We start from the raw sequence: 22,144 nt of genomic DNA on the forward strand, positions 1-22,144 counted from the left end.
AAAAATAAATAAGTTAAAATATATAGTAAAATGTCCTATTTTTACCTGTGCCCATCCTCTCCCTCTCATTGGTTTTTTAATGTGTTTTTCCAGAATTTCTTTATGCAAATGTAAGTAAATATTCCTTCTTAGTATTTTTAATATTTTTAATTTAATATTTTATTTTTTATGGAAAGTAGCATACTTTACGTACTATTCTACACGTTGTTCTTTTTTAATCATTTGACAGTGTATCTTGGAGATCTTTTATTGAAATGTAAAGAACATAGTCTTTTTTTTTTAATATCTGTGTAAGTTCTCTGTTGTATGAATGTAGCATATGATTTATCTGATTCATAGTATCTGTATCCACTTGAAATGGTGATAGCACATCCTGGTTTTCTCAGAGGCATCGTAGTTTATATTTGCTTTCTAATGTAATTTTTAGAAATAATAAAAATTATAATAAAAGAATATAATAAAATGATAAATTATTATTTTAGTAGCTTCCCTTTTCACTTTCAAATGTATCCAAGTTTAGATGATAAATTATATAGTTATGCTGTTTATTGATGGACAGTGGATTACTTCCCTTCATTTGTTCTTAAACTATAAAGCAGCATCTCTTGAATGTTTATCATACAGATTTTCATTCATTCTTATAGGTGTTGGCTTTGATTATGTGAGTTAGGAGTTTTATATCCTAGGTAGCCCAGCTTTTATTTAAAAGGGTTTCTATACTGTTGTGAACTTTTATAGATAAGTCTTTTTAATAATTGTGAATTATACTTTCCTTAGGTTTGTGTCAGTTTCGGATGTATAACATAGTGATTCAGTTATACGTATTACACATTCAGTTATGTAGCTATCCTTTTTCAGGTTCTTTTCTCTTATAAATCATTACGAAGTATTGAGTATAGTTTCCTATGCTATATAGTAGTGGTACACAATTATCCCAAACTCCTAATGTATCTGCCCCACCACCACCTTTGGAAGTTTGTTTTCTATGTCTATGGATCTATTTTATAAATATCTATTTTTTTTAAGATTCCACATATAGGTGATATCACATGATATTTGTCTTTCTCTTTCCGGCTTACTTCCCTTAGTATGATCTTTTAAGTCCATCCATATTACTGCAAATGGTATTATTTCATTCTTTTTTATTGCTGAGTAATATTCCATTGTGTGTGTGTATGTATCAGTCACATGTGTATATATGTATCAATCGTATCTTCTTTATCCATTCATCTGTCAGTGAACATTTAGATTGCTTCCATATTTTGGCTGTTGTAAATAGTACTGCTGGGAATACTGGGGTGCATGTATTTTTTCAAATTAGAGTTTTTGTCTTTTTCAGATACATGCCCAAGCGTGGGACTGCTGGATCACATGCGACTCTATTAGTTTTGTAAGGAACCTCCATACTGTTTTCCATAGTGGCTGCCCCAATTTACATTCCCACCAAGAGTGTAGGAGGGTTGCTTTTTCTCCATACCCTCTCCAGCATTTATTTTTTGTAGACTTTTTGATGGTGACCATTCTGACTGGAGTGAGGTTAATACCTCCTTGTGGTTTTGATTTGCATTTCTCTAATAATTAGTGATTTTGAACAGTTTTTCATGTGCCTTTTGGCCATCACATGTCCTCTCTGGAGAGATGTCTGTTTAGATCTTCTGCCCATTGGTTTTTTTTTTTAATTGTACTGTGTGGGCTGTTTGTATATTTTGGAAATTAATCCCTTGTGAGTTGCATTGGTTATAAGTATTTTTCCCCCCATTCTGTAGGTTGTCTTTTTGTTTTGTTTATGGTAAGTTTAATTAGGTCTCATTTATTTTTGTTTTTACTCTCAGAAATGAAGCCAAAAAGATATTGTTACAATATGTGTCAGAGAGTGTTCTGCCTATGCTTTCCTCTAAGAGTTTTATAGTATCCAGTCTTATATTTAGGTCTTTAATCCATTTTGAGTTTATTTTTGTGTTGGTGTTAGAGAATGTTCTAATTTCATTCTTTTACATGTGGCTGTCTGATTTTCTCAACACCACTTATTAGAGAATTTGCCATTTCTCCATTGTTTAGTCTTGTCTTCTTTGTCATTGATTAGTTAGCTATAGGTCGATTCCTTAAATTGTTAATATTTTCTTCATGTAACCATTTTTACCATTGGCTGACTTTCCTTCCCTCTTCTTCTTCTTCCTTCCTTTCCTTTCTTACTCTCCTCTCTCTTTTCCAGTATCAGAAACTGTTAAGAAAACAGTAAAAGATGTCAAATTATAATTTACCATGTATAAACTGAGGATGAATACATATGTTTACACACACATATATATGTATATATGTTATATATGTAATTGTGAGATAAGTCAGTACAATTTGTAGCCTGAAACAGTGCTCCATGGAACTTTTGGCATATTTTTTTGAAGGTTTCCAACTATACAGTATGTGACTTAAGAAACTTGATTAAAATAAAGAACTAACACAGCTGTTCAAAATTATTTTTTGCTGAAAAGAAAATGACAAGAAGAGGACAAATGAATATATGTGCCTTAAATGTTTAATGCTTTTTGATATCCATATGAACTCATCTTTGGGGGATTCGGTGTGCCACCTTTCTTTTCATTTTAGTTCAGCAGTTAATTTTTTAAAATAAAGTTAATGGCTGCTGAAAATGAAACAACATACATATATTTGTGTTACTCATTTTCTGCTTTTCTGAGATGATTTGATTTATAAGAAACTGATGATGCCAATTTGATTTAAAGTTTATATCTTGACTCTTCTAAAGTCTGCAGGGTATATCTTGATTATGTTTTACGTTGTGGTATAATTCTCTGATATTTCTATTATCCTGCAGCTTTCTTACGTAAACTGAAATATATTCATAGCTCACATATATTGCATTTATATTTCTGTATTTTTTTAAGCACTGTAAAAACTGACTCAAAATATATTGTGCTTTATGTTAAATAGTTGTGGTCAGTTAACACCTGGAAATAATGTTGAATTCTGCAGATTTGACTGTGAATAGAAAAAAGGATATTAGCATATTGAACAGAATATGCTCAGTAAACAGGGTAGCGTAGTGAGTCCTGAGAGACAACAAGGTATATCACTTATCTTGGCTCATGTTGCTAATCACCAGAATCTATTGTCTTGTCTATTTTTCTCACAGTTTGAATTATAACTGGATTTCAATAGTACAGATTTCTGAAATTTCTTTTTTAAGGTAGATTTCATATCTTTCATATTTGACTTGTGAAGCTGAATTGAACAGATCTGAGTGAAAGTAAAATCTCCTCAAACTCATCACCATTTGGTTGCATTTTAGAGTTGTTATAACTTAAATGCTGCTAATTTGTTATCCACATACATAAAGAGGTGGGCAGACCTGCCCTGTCCTGGCAGTGCATTGATTTTCCCCCTGATTTTGATATTTGAGGAAAGCAAAGCTTATTTAGCACTCTCTACTTTTACAGTTTCATCCCATTAATGCAAATATTTGGCCATTAGGTCTTTTTCAAGGTAGTAGATTTTTTTTTTTTTTAAATAGTATGAGAGGTCTCATCTGATTGGAGATGTTGAATAAGGAGTGTTTGAGTAATGACCCAGAGTCAGAGAACAGATTCTGTGTATGGGATCCTTAAATGATTGCAAATCCAGTAGAGTGGTTTGAAGATGTAGGTGATAATTATGTTTCTTTATACATTTGAGAAGGCAGGTAGCAGCGTTCTCCACAAGCTGGAGTCTGGAGAGCAGGCATTTCACGAGGTCCTAGAGAAGGGAATTACAGCAGTCAAAGAAGGAAGAGATGTAAGTATGGCTGAGGGTTTTCCATAAGTGAAGTTGAGTCAGGTGCCTGTATAGGGTAGGTTCAGAATAACTTATGAACAGAATAGAGTATTGATAAGCAGAAGGTCAAATTGATAAGAGGATCAAGAAGAACTTTTGAAGCTAAGTTATGGGGTGATGGAGCATTTTAATCTAATTTTTAATCTTATCCAAACCAATTTAATGAATTTTTACTGTAAGAAATTACACTAGAAGGCCTGGGGTGAGGGGTGGGGGAATGAGAAGAAAAACCCATAGGCAATAGATTGTGTTCATGTCCTGTCTTAGTTGATGGTTACTGGTGAAAATATTAGGAAATATCTATTAATTTACATAAAGCTTATTGAATCAAATATATATTTATTATAATTCAGTGTAAAGTTTTAATGGAAAGAGCTATTGACTGTAGACAAACTGATTTCTAAAATCGGTAATGTAACATTAAAATTGCAGTACTTCTGAACCAAAAATGTGTGTACTGAATAGTTATCTATCCTCAGTTTAAATAGTCATCTTACTTTTTTTTTTTTGCGGCCTTCTACTCTTTTACTCAAACCTGAGAACAGTATTTTCTTGCCAGTTTTTTTCTTCCCTGGATTATCAATAGTAGATATTAATTAAATACATTCTTGATTTTAAGTAATTTATTAAATACATGGATAAAGAAAGAGAGTAACTTTCCATTTCATCCAGTTTAAAAACTGACCTGTCATTTGAAATTTTCACCTTTCTGTATAAATCTAATTTCTCAGTTAACCATTTCTGTGTGTGTGTTAGTCGCTCAGTCGTGTCCGACTCTTTGCGACCCCATGGACTGTAGCCCACTAGGCTCCTTTGTCCAAGGGATTCTCCAGGCAAGAATACTGGAGTGGGTTGCCATGCCCTTTTCCAATAACCATTTAGGCCAATGATTTTCAGTACTTGTTGATTAGGAGTTGGTGGAGTATCAAAGTATAATTACTTTCTGAATTAAGTTTTCATTTCTGAGAGTCTTGTAGCAATTGTTGTATTTGCCTGTCAGGAAAAACACCAGTATTACATGTAGCACTGAACTTATTCTAGGTATTGTCAGCCCATTTGGCTAGAGTGGACAGAACTATTTATGTTTACTGTTTAACGTTTTTAATGACTAGTATTAATTTATAAAAAATGGTATGACTTTATGGCTAGTTTCTTCTGTGGGATAGCTTAATAAATGTTTTTCATTTGAAAATATTTTGTTGGTTTTCCTTCTCAGATATTTGTTTCTTTTTAATTAGAATGATTATTTACTTATGTAGCCAATTTGATGATAGAAAATGTTTTATAGCCCCTGCCAGAAAGAGAATTATAACCTTGACTTGTGCTTCATGGTAAAAATAGTGAATTCTTCCTTGTTGTAAGGTCCAGTTTCTACATGAAGAGTTGAGTCTGAACCATTTAGAAGTTAGCCATCATTTTCTAAAACATAGTTAAGACCTTAAGGAAAAATTTCTGTGCCCTTTTTTCCCACACTTATTCTGTATTAAAATCACTTGTACAGTGCACTTGGAAATTGGAGAGGTCAATTGAAGTCTTTGTTGTAGCTCTTAGATTTACAAATCTGGTTGGTTAGGAAATGAAGCTTTTTAAATAAATGTTAATTAACTATAGTATGCATGCTTTTTCATAGTTTGCAGTCTTATTTATATTCCTAGTGATATACTAATATAATCATTACCTTCTGCTTTAAAATATTATGTTTGGTTTGAAATTTTACTCTAATGTGGAGAAGTTGGCAGATACTTTGTAAGGGAAATTGGTCTTAGGAAATGAAGCTGAAAATGAGTTGTGTTTAAATTTTTCTTAGAATAGTATGTTTTAGATATCAGTTAACAGTTTCATTAAATTTTAATTCTCAGTTTCCTCTTATTTATATAGGTTAATGAACTTTCTGAGGAAGAAGAAGAAGATGAAAAGCTGGAACATATAGAAGAACTTCCAGAAGAGGGTGCAGGAAAATCAGATGACATGCCAGAGGTGGTACAGTTAAGGATGACTGAAAACATCCTGGAACCAAATAGTGTTACAGCATCAACAAGGTAGTATTTCATTTGAAAGGACTAGTTTTTGAGCACTTCATTCTGGTTGTAAATTCACTCAAGCACTAAATTACACAGATTATAACGATATATGCAAGATTAGTTTGTATATGAAAAAGAACAATAAGAATGTTTTAAAGAAATAAACTGGTTAAGGAGTTTTCAGCTATTAATACCTTCTAAAAAATAACCTCTTATGTATATTTTCTCTTAAAGTTTATTTGTTTTTGTATTATTAGTGTATTAGTTGGGTTGGGTAAAATTTAGAACCTTTGAAAATAGAATTGCTAGAGAAACATATAGTGGTTGAGTTGACTATATTTCCAGCTCCTAGGCAGTAGATTGAACTAGGCTTTGAGGAGAGGACTCTCTGATTCTTTAAGATGGTGCTTTCCAATCCTTTCATGTATAAAGTGCTATTAAAGATGGTAGGCTGGAGGCACTATCGTAGCACATAGGTAGGAACATCGGACACAGTGTTTAGGAAGCATTAGAGAATTCAAGAACGCCCCATACATAGCTCTAGGTTTGCTAAATTCTGTCCTAGTTCTCTGTAAAGCTCCATGGTTTTCTAATTAGGGGGATGGTTACTTGTTTAGGCCTCTAGATATTTTTCATTAAATTTGTGCTCAATAAAATAGTGATTTAAAAAGGAGAGAAAATAATTTGATTAAACAAATATTTAATTATTAATTCAATTAAGAATTTAAGAGACAACAAAATATCATTTAAAAAATAACTAGTAATTTAATGAAAGAACTATTCAGTGTCATCTAGAAAAATTATAAAGTAATTTAAAGTGTATACTTCTAAGCTTCTGTTTAGTTGCTAGGTCATGTTTGACTCTTGTGATCCCGTAGGCTGTAGCCTGTCAGGCTTCTCTGTCCATGATATTTCCCAGGCAAGAATACTGGAGCAAGTTGCCATTTCCTTCTCTAGGGGATCTTCCCAACCCAGGGATAGAGTCCACGTCTCCTGTATTACAGGGAGATTCTTTACCACTGAGCCACCAGGGAAGCCCATACTTCTAAATACTGCTATTAAATGTCTCTTTGGGACTCTATATTTTTATATTAGTTATAGTTTCTTCAGACATGAAGATAATTTTGGTATATTAACATGTTTATTCACCTTTTTGGTGGTGGTTTAGTTACTAAGTCGTATCCAACTCTTAAGACCCCATGGACTCTATGTAGCCCGTCAAACTCATCTGTCCTTGGAATTTGGAATTTCTCAGGCAAGAATACTGGAGTAGGTTGCCATTTTCTCCTCCAGTTCACCTTTTTGCCCCTGGTATTTTTTGTTTGTACTTTTCTGCTTACATGATATTCTTAATTCTATGTTTGATATATATGAAAATACTTATAAGCTATATGTTAAAGTATTTAGCTATGTCTTAATTATGTATTTAATTCTTTTTTCTGATCTTTGAGTTATTCCAGCTTACTCTACAGCTTTTGTTCTTAGGTCCTTTTCTCCTTCTTTTGACTTTTTCCAAATAAATTTGGAAAATTCATTAGGCTCAAAGAGAAAATTTTTCTGTGACCTTTGATAAGTATTTCCAGACTGCTTAAAATACTTGTCTCAGTTTTCATTACCATTAGCAATATTTTCTTGAGCACCTGAAAACAATAGATTTAAACTGGTGTTCTTTATTTTCTTAGAGTTATGCTCACCAATAATGTAACCACTAGCTACATGTGGCTATTTAAATTTAAGCTTAATTAAATGAAATTTAAAAAATTTCCACAGTTGTGCTAGTCACATTTCAAGTGCTCAGTAGCCATATGTGATGAGTGGCTACCATAATGGACAGTGCAGATATAGAGCAGTTCTGTCACTGTAAAAATTTCTTCTGGATAATGCTCATTTAGAAAGGTAAATTCGTTAGGCACATTATTTGTTTACCAGCAAGGTTAAATATTGTTTGAAATGCATGCTGCTAATAGTTTCTTTTTTTGGATCATCTGTCTAGCTTTGTAGAGGATCCTCCTTCCCTCCAACACAGCCATTTTTAGATGGAGTCATTGGAGATTTGAGGGTAGTCAGGATTCCTTAATTGCAAATCATAGAAACAGATCTTGGCTAATGGAAAGAAAAAAGATAATTTATTAGAAGAATGCTGGATAGGTGCCAGATTTGAAAGGAAAAGCAGAGAGAAGAACATGAGAGCTCTATAGAGAATTTAGTATAAAAGGGTCATGGAAGAATCTCTTCAGCATGTGGGTGTTGCTGTGAGAGTTCAAACTACTTCCTTCCATCTATCATTCTGCTCAAGATCAGATTCCTGTCGGGTAGCAGGGGAGAGGATCTGGCATAAATTGGATCATGTGTCCATTCCCCAACCAGGGTAGAGGTGAATCATTGTAATTTATGCATGTATCAAGAACATTGGTTGGAGGGAAGAACTAGTTTGCCACAGAAAAATGGGGCTAATACCAAAAGAAAGGGGTAGGGGTATCAGGCAACACAAATGGATGTGTCTGTCACAGTGGTCTTCTAGATTTAGTGCTGATCCCTATAAATTTCAGTTAGTATTTATACATTAATATTTTAGTTTTGGCTGATTGAGAGCATAAAGGCAAAGAATACATTCACCTTAAAAAATTTTTTTTTAAAATTTTGTCTTGTGGTATAGCCGATTAACAATATTGTGATAGTTACAGGTGAACAGCGAAGGGACACAGCCATACATATACAAAAATACATTCACCTTTGATGAAAGAAAGGTAGGCAAGATATATCCTAGAATGCGCAGGACCTAGAAAATAGGGAGCTCTTAATAAATTCATTTTAGGGAATTAATGGATACTGTGTTACATGAAACTAGTGATTGAACTTTTGCTAACTAAATGTCTTGTGTCTTTTTTTTCTTAAGATTTTTGTATTTTGACTTTGCTGGGTCTCTGTTGCTGCACATGGGCTTTCTCTAGTTGTGAGTGGGGGCTACTCTTTACTGCGATGTGTAGTCTTCTCATTGCAATGGCTTCTCTTATGCGACTCTAGGCATGTGGGCTCAGTAGTTGAGGTCCGTGGGCTCAGTAGTAGTGGTTTGAGGGCTCTAGAGCACTGGCTCAGTAGTTGTGGCCCATGGGCTTAGTTGCTCCATGGCATTTGAGATCTTCCTGGACGAGGCATCAAACCCGTGTCCCCCGCATTGACAGACGGATTCTTAACCAGTAGACCACCAGTGAAGCCCATTAAAGTTTTGTCTCTTTGAGTTTTCCTCTGAGGTAGCTTACACATATTTTATGGAAGTATTAGATAGCCTACTTTGTATTTCTGTGGGAAGATATGTTAGAAACCTCAGGGAAATAAACATTAAGTGACAGTTGAGCAATTGTTAAACATTTTGGTCTCAGATGTTATACTCTTACAAATCATTAAGGACTCCAAAGCCTTTTGTTAATGTTGATTTTATACCTTTGGATAGTTACCATATTATAAATTAAAATAGCATAAACTGCTGGGTGTGTTCTTTGTTGAGTTGTACTTTGAAAGATGCTTAGTATTTGTAGCTGAAATACAGCTGTTTATGATCTAACAGGTTTTGTTGTTGTTGATAGATTTCTCCTCCTTTGTTAGTTTTAAGTCATTGATTCTCAGACTTTTTGGTTTAGTTTGTGGACCACAAATACTTGTTACTGTGGGTGATAGCTATTGGCATTTACTCTTTTGGGAACCAAAACTGAGAAATTTCTTAAAGTAGTAATGAACTCGTTACATGTTAATGTAAAATTTTTTAATCAAAAGTAGCTTTTTTAGAATCTTCCAAGAATCTTTAGTGAGAAATTTTTTTAGTGGCATAGTTTACATTTTTACAAATCTTTTTCATGTCTTAAGTTGATAGACGGTAGCTAGATTCTCACATTTTCTTTGGTATTTAATTTGTTGCCATCTGTTATTTTGGTTGAAGTATGTGAAGAAAATCTAGCATTATATAAGTAGGTAGCTGGGAAAAGGTAGAGAATTTTTATAGTCTTTTTGGATAATTGTGGATATTCTTTGACAGTAACCAAAACTCAATAAGTTATAGTTTATTAAAGGTTATTTGTAATGTGGAACCCAAAAGCATATCTGAATTTTTCATACTCTGATCCGTTGGTCTCTCCTGTACTTTAAGAGAATCTTTTAGCCATGCTTGATTTTGTAATATGGTATATTGATATTTTGAAAAATACTGCCTTACTGAGTCATTCAGAGCTTCCAAACAGTGATATATATATATATCTATTTGTTGTATTATATCAAAATATATATTCTTTAATATCACCACTAATTATATCAAAAGTATCTTTAAGTATTAGTATGCTATTAAGCCTCTGGTGGAGGATGCAGATTTTCCAGAATTCTAATTTTTGCTGGAAAACGCAAATTAGTTCTGTTAGTCTTGCTCATTTTTGAGAAAATTTCTACCAGATATTCAAGTTGGAATGACTATAATCTGTCAGTCTATCTTTCAAGTAAAAATGAGTGTTCCATGCTAAAAGTTAAGCTCTCAACTCAAACAAGACAAGCATCGTTCTGAGCTGTGCAGCAGAATTTGCTTAGTGTGTACTTCCTATTTGTCATACCACATATTAAAAAGAAGTATATTCAAGGGCTGAGATAATTTAATAATATGTATTACTTCTTCATCAAGGACTTGCTCCTTTTAAGAAAAGATTGCAACTGAGTAGTGATGAGGAATGCACTGGGCATGGTTTGTTTGCTATCACTTGCCTGAACTTATGCTAAGACCCAAAGCAGTGTTTTTCTACCATTGATTTTGCATCATCATGCAAATATCAGCACAGTGAAATGTTATGAAAAAACAGTTTCAATCTTTAGTTCACAGACCACTGTTACAGAACCAGTTTAAATATTATCTACTACTTGGTTTAAATATTTGTGTATGGGTTGTACTGAGTGACTTATTTATGCATCTGTTATTTCTATACATTGTTTGCCATTAGTCATATTTTGTTAAGATTGAGCCAAGTGCAAAGTGGAAAAAATGGTGGGATTCAGGGTATGGGTAACGTAGGTTACACAAAAAGCAGAAGTTTTGGTTACTTCTGAGGCTCAGTCTTACTCATGAAGCACAAAGAAATCCCAAGCTTGTTTCTAAAGTGTGTTGTATCTGTAGATGAAAAATTATTGCTTTATATTCACATGTTTATATACTACTTGGCTTTATTTAGATACATAAATGTTAAAGGAATCTTAACCTTTTAATAGAGAGAAAATAGAGAGTTCTGAAAGAGTTCTTTATTTTCACTGTGCTTTTCACAGTCTATTTCCTAGACTGTATTGAAAAGGTTTATTTTGGCTTGAGGTTAGTTAACTTTTAATTTATATTGCTTCTAGAACTACAAATCAAAAACCCAGCTAATTGGCATTATTATAAAGTTCATTTAAAATTGTACTTTTAATGCCTTGCTAAAACTTGGAATTTATAAAGAATAAAAAGTTTGATGCTCTTTTTCATGTGTTGTTGCTGCTAGGGCTTCATTTTTGTGAGCTCATTAGTTTATGATGGTTTGATTTTAGGTGTAATGTAGGAAAGAAGATGTAGTGGTTAAGGAAGAATTCCAAGTTGAGGAATTTGAGACTGGTTTGCACTTCATTCTGTGGATACCTTATATGTTGAAATCCCATGGCAGAGGAGCCTGGCAGGTTACAGTATATAGGGTCGCAAAAGTCGAACACAACTTAGCAACTAACACTTTTCTATTGTTGAAGAAATGTCCCTTCAGCTGATTATAGGTGCACAAGAAATGTAGTAGTTACTTTTTCCTTTAAGCCCAGTAAATAAGCAATTTGCAGAATATTTCAATTGGTAATCATTTCACCACATTTTTGCTAGCTAGGTTCCACTTAAAAGCGAAAAGAGGAAGAAAATGTATTTGGGTGGGAGTATCAGAAATGTTGGGTGGAAAAAAGTAAAATTTATGCTTTGGGTCAATAAGATAAATTGTTAAAACATTTTTTGAAGTTCCAGAGCATAATAAGAACCAGACAGGTTCTCTTCCTCCTTCCTGAAAATGATATATTTGGTATTTTAAAGACTTGTGGTTGTTATAACTTACTAACTTTCTAATAGTGAGGAATCTTTTCAATTTTAGGTATAGGGTATTCCCAAATTGATGGGGAAAGTGAAGAAATGGATTTTGCTTTTGACTGGAAAGGAATATGTGGCTTTTGTTTTGTTTTATATATTTACTTTCCAAAACTATAGTTTTTGAAATAGTCATTTAGTGGGGCTCTGGCATAAATTATCTGGAAATCATCCTAATTTTAGATTGTGAAAATTAACCATTAATGCCTTTCTGATTTGGATAATGAGTAGTAATAGTTCTCTATCGTTCATCTGTTTTAGCAATGTCATATTTGTACATAATTTATAGCTCTTGATATAGTAGTGATTAATGAAAACAAAAAGACTTTTCCCCCTGCTTTATAGTAGGTTATGCTTAAATATTTTTATACAATAAGCCAGATTCAGAATTTTGTCCCCCTTTCCCTACCTCCCACCGAGTTGCATAGTACTTGGGAAAAAATTTGTGGACTGTTGATTGGGTCCTTGTCAGTAGTGACCTCATGTTGCAGCCTGCTTCCGTTTAGACTGCAGCTCTGATTGCTCAGCAATTTTTGTAAGCCCATCACCATCGTTTATGGTATTTGAAGTCGCTTTACTTGATGTTTTTGTTAGGAGATGCCACAGTGTTCAGAATGGCTTGCAAGGCTCTGTTACACAGGTAAAGTGATCTTTTATCAGATTTAATTGAAACAGAGCTTTAATACTTTTATTGAAGTATTATTTGTAATATTAAATATTTACAGTTGGGAAATTAAAATAGTAGTAGTTCCCTATGATAATTGTATTTGATTATAAAAATTAATAATTGGAATAAATGGCTGCAAGATTGATTTTATATTCTCAAGAAGGTTCTGCGTTTCTAGGCAGATTTTAAAATAGAGTTCATAGCAGAAGGGAGAAAAAGGTCAGAGAATCACTACAGTCTTCAGCGTTACACTTAGTTGTAGCCTGAAATAACATGTGACCCTTGTGATTTATTGTTTGTCCTTTTTGTCTGATATTCCTTGTCTGGTGGTTTAGTGAAAAGAGATTTTTAAGTGGTCTTTATGGCATCTGGCTATAGTACCTGAGTAACTTGACCTTGAATTTGTCAGCATTTATTCTTTGTATATCTTTATTAATCAGAATTCACCTACTTAACATTATTTTGCTTCTGCTGCAGATGCATAGCCATATTGATAAATCTTTTTTTTTTTAGCCATAGGTTTGTATTAGCTTTGGTTTGTACATAAGTGCTTTATTCCCCACAGAATGTGGCAAAAATATGAAAATAAAGAATAATTAAATTCTTCAAAATATGAAAACTAAGTCAGTCTTTTGCCCTTCAGGAATTTTGAGAACAGTTTTACAGTCAACTTTGTAGCCTCAATCTGACTCATTCAGTACAAAATCTATGTATTTGATTTGTTTACTGTAGCTTTTTGGCGTAGGGAAAAGATTCCTATTGAAAATAGCTATTTATTTGATTGTTCTAGCCTGTTCTTCAGGGCCAAAAAATCTTTACTTTCATTCTAATAATCTGGCTTGCTGATGGATATTTTTACTTATATTTTAATTCCAATAGCATTTTTAAAAAGGATAGGAAACTGAAAGATCAGATCCTTTGACTACCCTCCAAATTTAAGACCATTAGAACTTTTCTTCTGTTTGACTTCTTTGGATAGGTAGAAAATACGATTAAAGTTTAATCTTTTGGGAGCCTAGATAGCTCTTGGCCAGTGTTTCTCATATTTATTAGTATGGATAAGAATCATCACTGATGCTTCTTAAAAATGTGAACTCTGAGATCCTACCTCAGGTTTGGAGAGGAAGTGAGGAATCTCCTTTCTTAAAGCTTTCTTTTTTTTTTTAACTGAGAAAGAAATCAAACTTACAGAAATGGGTGTAAAACAAATGTATATGTAAAAAGCAAGTATTCAAATATTCTAGAGTTGGAAAAAAACACTGAAAGCACCCCAATAGCTCTCACAATCCTGATCGCCTTACTTTTATGGCAATCACTTTTTTATATATTTTGGAGCTTCATGAAAATTATGTCTTGCTATATATGTTTTCTCGATTCAGCCTCTTCACTGAACATTTTATGAGAGATTTCTCTATGTGGTCACATGTCACTGTGGTTTATTCATTTCATTACTGTAAAGTATTCTATTATATGATTACACCACAGTGATTCAATTTACTGTTGCTGGGCAATTAGATTATTTTTAATTTTGACAATTGTGAGTAACATGCTATGTACATTGTTGTACACGTCTTCTGGTACTCACATGCATGCACATTCAGTGTCTCTAAATTTGAGTAACTATTGCTGAATTGTTTTTCATGGTGCTTCTCCAGTTCACATTCTCATTAACAGTGTGTGAACATTCCCATTTCTTCACATTGAGTATTTCATTGTCATTTTAATAAGATTAATCCCCTTTTCATATTTGTGAGGTGCCTGGTCATGTCTGTTTCCTGTTTTTTATTGGGTTTTCTTTCTTACTGAAAAAGGAGCCCTTTTTAGGAGCCCTTAAAAAATAAGTGTTGTATTTTTCTCATTGTGTTATACCTTTTCCTTCTCATATTGTGCCTTCTGATGAATAATTCCCAATTACAATTGTAGATAAAAAATTCTGGCAGAATTCTGTTCTTTATTTTATGGCTAAGTAGGATTCCATTATATATATGTGTGTGTATGCATGTATACATGTACCGCATCTTCTTTATCCATTCTTTTCCCTTTGTAGTGAATGCTTTCTGTGCCCTGTTTAAGAAGTCTCTTCCTAGCTATATACTCCTATCTTGTAGAAGTTGTATCTGTCACCTTCCTTGTTTAGGTCTGAAATCTTCCTGGGATTGATTTGTCTGCAGTGTGTGACAGACGCCATGTCACCTTTGTCATTCTAGACACCAAATTGTTGCAGTACTCATTTCTGAAAAGTGTGTTTTCCCTGCTTTCTGTAGTGGCACCTTTGTTCTAAATCAGGCATGGGTCTGTTTCTATTCCATATGTCTGTTCTTGTGCCAGTACTATACTATCTTATTTACTTTGGTTTTGTGGTTATTTGAAGTCTAGAATAGGGTCCAAATCTCCAGTAAAATAACATTGTCACTTCAGGAGAGTCTGATATAAGAGGTGCATGGATTATATCCCTGTTTAAGGGGTAGTAAGAAAGCTTCCATATTCTAGTTTAATCTTTTATTAGTGTATGTGTATAATTATAAATAATTATAATTATAAAAGCATTTATTAAATATAAGTATTTTGATACATGATTGCACACATAATTTATGTACTTTCTCATGTTTCCAAATTTTATGAACATTAGTAGTTTAAACATGATACATTGACTTTGTGTAGCCTATTCCATTTTATATATTTATTTGCTGATATTTCTTAAAAATGCAAATATAGTAAAATTTTAAAAAGTTTTTTTATTGACATATAGTTGATTTATAATATGGTGTTTCAAGTGTACAGCAAAGTGATTCAGTTATATGTATATATATTTTTGTCCAGATTTTTTCCTGGTTATTACAAGATATTGAATATAGTTCTCTGTGCTATACAGTAAATCCTTGTTGTCTGTTTTATATGTAGGGTTGTATATCTGTTAATCCCATACTCCTAATTTATCCCTCCGTTCTCTCCCTCTCCCCTTTCATAACCATAAGTTTGTTCTGTCTGTGAGTCTGTTTTTATTTTATATATTCTTTTGTGTTATATTTTATATTCCACATATAAGTGTTATCATAATAGTATTTGTCTTTGTCAGTATGACTTATTTCACTTAGCATAATGCCCTCCTAATCTATCCATGTGCTGCAAATGACAAAATTCTGTTCTTTTTTTATGGCTAAGTAGGATTCCATTATATATATGTGTGTATGTATGTATACATGTATCACGTCTTCTTTAGCCATTCATCTGTTCATGAACCTTTAGGTTTCTTCCATATCTTGGCAATTGTAGATAATGCTATTATGAATATTGGGGTTCGTGTATCTTTTAAGATTAATGGGTTGTTTTTTTTTTTGGATATGTACCCAGGAGTGGAATTGCTGGGTCATATGGTAGTTCTGACTTTTAGTTTTTTTGGAAGCCTCCATACTGTTTTCCATAGTGGCTGTACCAATTTACATTCCCACCAGCAGTGTGCTATTGTTGCTTAATCACTTAGTTGTGTCCAACTCTTTTGCATTCTCATAGACTGTATCCTGCCAGGCTCCTCTGTCTATGGGATTTCCCAGGCAGGAATATTCCAGTGGGTTGCCATTTCCTTCTTCAGAGGATCTTCCCAACACAGCAATCGAACCCACATCTCCTGCATTGACAGGCAGATTCTTTACTGCTGAGCCACCAGGGAAGCCCTAATAGTATACTTGGGTTCCTTTTTCTCCACATCCTCACCAACATTTGTTAATTTGTATTCTTGTTTTGTAAATTATTTTTTAGTGAAGGATAATTAATTTGTATTCTTTTTGAAGATAGCCATACTGACAGGTATGAGGTTTCTCTTTGTGGTTTTGATTTGCATTTCCCTGATGATTAGTGATATTTTATTTAGTGACTAGTTATCTTTTATTTGATTTGATTCTTTGTGAAGTGTCTGTTGTGCACATATCCACTAGTATTCCACTGATAACCTGACTTAATAAAAAAGAGGAAGAAAATCTTTCTGGGAGGATGAGTAGCTAGCTAACAATGGCAAATTTGGAAAAATACAGGAATGTAAGCCCTATGAAAAATTAAAACATGGCACAATGCTTTAGTAACAGATTGATGGAGTAAGTAGTTGAGAATTAGAACTTTTTGAGAATTTGTTGTAAGATAAAGAAGGAGCTCACCAGAAATCACAAATTAAATGGCAACAAGAATGATGTTAGATTTATAAGTTTTCTTTACATCAACATACATCAACATGTCAGCGGATAACAGATATTAAAAGTAAAATGAATGTTTCTAAATAGGTCAAAAATTTACTAAACTTAGAGACTGCTCATCTTACTGAGGAAAATATACCAGATTTAACTTTTATAATGAAACAGCAACTCAAAATCAATGAAAAATCAACACATTGTAGTGGAATATCAGAAAAGTATCTGATATCCTAGTTGACGTTTAAACACTCTTTGGGGAAAGCTTGATTTCCCTTTTTTTTTTTTTTTTGCAAAAGTCGCTAACTTTTAGCTCATCTGAAACTGCTAGGAAGAAACTGATGGATACACTGTTCTTTGTGCACATATATGTGATTCCTGCCCCCCAGCCCAGCTTTTCCTGATTTCAGAAATGAAAATGATGAAATTATTTCATTTAAATATAAAAAAAACCCCAGGTACTTTACTTGAGGGTATCTGCATGAAAGCATTTTGCTAGAAATAATTCATTCATGAATAATAGATTCAAGGGATTAGACCTGATAGACATAGAGTGCCTAAAGAATAATGGATGAAGGTTCATGACACTGTACAGGAGGCAGAGACCAAAACCATCCCCAAGAAAAAGAAATGCAAAAAGGCAAAAAGTTGTCTGAGGAGGCCTTACAATTAGCTGAGAAAAGAAAAGTGAAAGGGAAAGGAGAAAAGGGAAGATATACCCATCTGAATGCAGAGTTCCAAAGAATATCAAGGAGAGATAAGAAAGTCTTCCTATAAGTGACCAATGCAAAGAAATAGAGGAAAACAATAGAATGGGAAAGAGTAGAAATCTCTTCAAGAAAATTAGAGATACCAAGGGAACATTTCATGCAAAGATGGGCTCGGTAAAGGACAGAAATGGTATGGACCTAACAGAAGCAGAAGACATTAAGAGGTGGCAAGAATACACAGAAGAACTATATAAAAAAGATCTTCATGACCCAAATAACCATGATGGTGTGATCACTCATCTAGAGCCAGACATCCTGGAATGTGAAGTCAAGTGGGCCTTAGGAAGCATCACTATGAACAAAGCTAGTGGAGGTGAAGGAATTCTGGTTGAGCTATTTCAAATCCTAAAAGATGATGCTGTGACAGTGCTGCACTCAATATGGCAGCAAATTTGGAAAACTCAGCAGTGGCCACAGGACTGGAAAAGGTCAGTTTTCGTTCCAATCCGAAAGAAAGGCAATGCGAAAGAATGTTCAAACTACGACACAGTTGCATTCATCTCACATACTAGTAAAGTAATGCTCAAAATTCTCCAAGCCAGGCTTCAACAATACGTGAACCAAGAGCTTCGAGATGTTCAAGCTGGATTTAAAAAAGGCAGAGGAACCAGAGATCAAGTTGCCAACATCTACTGGATCATTGAAAAAGCAAGAGAGTTCCAGAAAAGCATTTACTTCTGTTTTATTGACTATGTGAAAGCCTTTGACGGTGTAGATCACAGCAAACAGGAAAATTCTGAAAGAGATGAGAATACCAGTCCACCTTACCTGCCTTCTGAGAAATCTGTATACAGGTCAAGAAGCAGTAGTTAGAACTGGACATGAAACAGTGGGCTGGTTCAAAATTGGAAAAGGAGTACGTCAAGGCTGTACAATGTCACTGTTCATATTTAATTTATATGCAGAGTACATCATGTGAAATGCTGGGCTGGAAGAAGCATAATCTGGAATCAAGATTGCCAGGAGAAATAAGAATAACCTCAGATATGCAGGTGACACCGCCCTTATGGCAGAAAGTGAAGAGGAACTGAAGAGCCTCTTAATGAAAGTGAAAGAGGAGAGTGAAAAAGCTGGCTTAAAACTGAACATTAAAAAAACGAAGATCATGGCATCTGATCCCATCACTTCATGGCAAATTGATGTGGAAACAGTGAGAGACTTTAATTTTGGGGGCTCCAGAATCACTGCAGATGGTGACTGCAGCCATAAAATTAAAAGACACTTGCTCCTTGGAAGAAGACCTATGACAAACCTAGGCAGCATATTAAAAAGCAGAGATATTACTTTGCCAACAAAGGTCTGTCTAGTCAAAGCTATGGTTTTTCTAGTAATCATGTACTCGAAATGTAATATGAGAGTTGTACCATAAAGAAGGCTGAGCACCGAAGAATTGATTCTTTTGAACTGTGATGTTGGAGAAAACTCTTGAGAGTCCCTTCCAATCAATGCTAAAGGGGAACAACCCTGAATATTCATTGGAAGGACTGATGCTGAAACTCCAGTACTTTGGCCACCTAATGTGAAGTCTCATTAGAAAAGACCCTGATGCTGGGCAAGATTGAAGGCAGGAGAAGAAGGGGACGACAGAGGATGAGGTGGTTGGATGGCATCACTCACTCGATGGACATGAGTTTGAACAGGGTCCGGGAGATGGCGAAGAACAGGAAAGCCTGGTGTGCTGTAGTCCATGGGGTCACAAAGAGTCAGACATGGCTGATAACTGAACTGAACTGAATTCATTCATGAAAAGTAGCATAATATTGGCAGTTAAAAAAAACCTTTTTTTAAACTAGAGAGGTTATGTGTGCCAAACCAGGATGGTTAGTGTTGTCTGATAAAGCATTTGTGCTATTTGCTACTGATGTGTTTAAGGGAAACATGAAGATTATTGGATGAATGGTAAGTGGTGGTCATTTCGTTTCCTACAGACATTCCTGATAATATTAACCTGATAGACCTTCTTTCTTCCTCATGTTGGTTAGAGTTTGTGTTGGCACATTTTACAGAGTATTTCATAAAACTCATTTAAATTTACTTTTAAAAATGATTCTTTTCATTAAGGAATCACATGCATACAGAAAAGTTCGCAAATCATAAGGTCATTGAATTACCAGAATAAACTCAACTTGTATAATCATAGCATGGATTCTTGCTTCTGTCCCTTCTCAAGTGCTACCAATCTCTCTCTTCTCTCACAGTAGCCACTATCTAACTTTGATTATTGTACATTAGTTTTTTTTTCCTCTTATTGACTTTTTTCTTTAGAAAATTGACTTTACTGAGATGTATTTTTCACACAATAAAATGTAGTCATTTTTTAAGTCCTGATAGTCGCTCAGTCATGTCTGACTCTTTGTGATCCCGTGAACTGTAGCTCACCAGACTCCTCTGTCCGTGGAATTCTCCAGGCAAGAAGTAGCCATTCCCTTCACCAGAGGATCTTGGATCTTGGATCTTCTTGACCCAGGGATCAAGCCCGGATCTTTTGCTTTGTAGGCAGATTCTTTACCGTATGTGTCATTGATGTATCGATTAACAGCCATAGCATTCAAGATAGAGACTGTTTCTGTCTCTTCCCTTGCTTCTTTATAATAACTCTCCCCTGCTCCCTGCAATTTCTGGCCCCAGGCAAGATCTGCATTCTATCACTGATCTGCATTCTGTCACTACATAGATGAATTTTGCCTGTTTTAGAATTTCAGACAAATGGAATCTCATAGAGTAGGTACTCTTGTGTCTGCCTCTTTTTGCTTTGTATAATGTTTTTTGGGATTCATGTTAATGCATGTGTCAGTCATTCAAGACTAGAATTAAAAAAAATTCCAAGTATATTCCATTGTAGGGATATTCCACACTTTGTTTATGCATTTACCTATAGGTTGTTTATACAATCAACCTATAGTGGGACTGATGACTATTTTTGGCTCTTTTGAATAAAGCTGCTATGCTTGTAGAAGTCTTTGTGTGGACTTAAACTTTCATTTCTTTTGAGTAAATACCCAAAAGTACAATTGCTGGGTCACATAGTAGGTGGTTTTTTGTTTTTTTAGTTAATTAATTAATTTTAATTGGAGGCTAATTACTTTACAATATTGTAGTGGTTTTTGCCAAACATTGACATGAATCAGCCAGCCACAGGCGTGCAAGTGTTCCCCATCCAGAACCTCCCACTTCCCTCCCCATCCCATCCCCCAGGGTCATCCACGTGTACCAGCCTTGAGCACCCTGTCTCATGCATTGAACGTGGACCGGCGATCCATCTCACAATATGATAATATACACGTTTCAATGCTACCCTCTCAAGTGATCCCACCCTGGCCTTCTCCCACAGAGTCCAAAAGACTGTTCTTTTTTCTTTTTAAGGTAGAAAATCTTTTTTTTTAAATTTATTAAATGTATTTATTTTAATTGGAGATTAATTACTTTACAATATTGTATTGGTTTGCCATACATCAACATGAATCGGCCACGGGTATACACGTGCTCCCCATCCTGAACCCCCATCCCACCTCCCTCCCCGTACCATCCCTCTGAGTCATCCCAGTGCACCAGCCCCAAGCATCCTGTATCATGCATTGAACCTGGACTGGCGATTCGTTTCTTATGTGATATCATACATATTTCAATGCCATTCTCCCAAATTATCCCACCCTCTCCCTCTCTTACAGAGTCCAAAAGACTATTCTATACATCTGTGTCTCTTTTGCTGTCTCGCATACAGGGTTATCGTTCCCATCTTTCTAAATTCCATATATATACGTTAGTATACTGTATTGGTGCTTTTCTTTCTGGCTTACTTCACTCTGTATAGTAGGCTCCAGTTTCATCCACCTCATTAGAACATGCATTCTTTTTAATGGCTGAGTAATACTCCATTGTGTATATGTACCACAGCTTTCTTATCCATTCATCTGCTGATGGACATCTAGGTTGCTTCCATGTCCTGGCTATTTTAAACAGCACTGCGATGAACATTAGGGTACACGTGTCTCTTTCAATTCTGGTTTCTTTGGTGTGTATGCCCAGCAGTGTGATTGCTGGGTGATAAGGCAATTCTATTTCCAGTTTTTAAGGAATCTCCACACTGTTCTCCATAGTGGCTATACTAGTTTGCATTCCCACCAACAGTATAAGAGGGTTCCCTTTTCTCCACACCCTCTCCAGCATTTATTGCTTGTAGACTTTTGGATCGCAGCCATTCTGACTGGCATGAAATGGTACCTCATTGTGGTTTTGATTTGCATTTCTCTGATAACGAGCGATGTTGAGCATCTTTTCATGTGTTTGTTAGCCATGTGTATGTCTTCTTTGGAGAAATGTCTATTTAGTTCTTTGGCCCATTTTTTGATTGGATCATTTATTTTTCTGGAATTGAGCTACATGAGCTGCTTGTATATTTTTGAGATTAATTCTTTGTCCGTTGCTTCATTTGCTATTATTTTCTCCCATTCAGAAGGCTGTCTTTTCACCTTGCTTATAGTTTCCTTTGTTGTGCAAAAGCTTTTAAGTTTGATTAGGTCCCATTTGTTTATTTTTGCTTTTATTTCCATTACTCTGGGAGG

General features: G+C 34.5%; 1 protein-coding gene across 8 annotated transcripts in view; it reads left to right on the forward strand.

Annotated features, from left to right (window-relative positions):
* Positions 1-22,144, forward strand: part of FAM13B (family with sequence similarity 13 member B) — a 99,310-nt gene that overhangs the window by 41,960 nt on the left and 35,206 nt on the right. For 4 of the 8 annotated variants that reach the window (XM_018050335.1, XM_018050334.1, XM_018050338.1 and 1 more), the window contains exons 7-9: positions 1,340-1,390; positions 3,691-3,789; positions 5,707-5,867. In XM_018050335.1, coding sequence (XP_017905824.1) covers positions 1,340-1,390; positions 3,691-3,789; positions 5,707-5,867 — 311 coding nt within the window. The remainder of the gene's footprint in view (positions 1-1,339; positions 1,391-3,690; positions 3,790-5,706; positions 5,868-22,144) is intronic. The other 4 variants (XM_005682972.3, XM_013965582.2, XM_018050336.1 and 1 more) reach the window with 3 other exon arrangements.

The sequence above is a fragment of the Capra hircus genome, chromosome 7, assembly GCF_001704415.2.
Source record: "Capra hircus breed San Clemente chromosome 7, ASM170441v1, whole genome shotgun sequence".
Taxonomy (NCBI): domain Eukaryota; kingdom Metazoa; phylum Chordata; class Mammalia; order Artiodactyla; family Bovidae; genus Capra; species Capra hircus.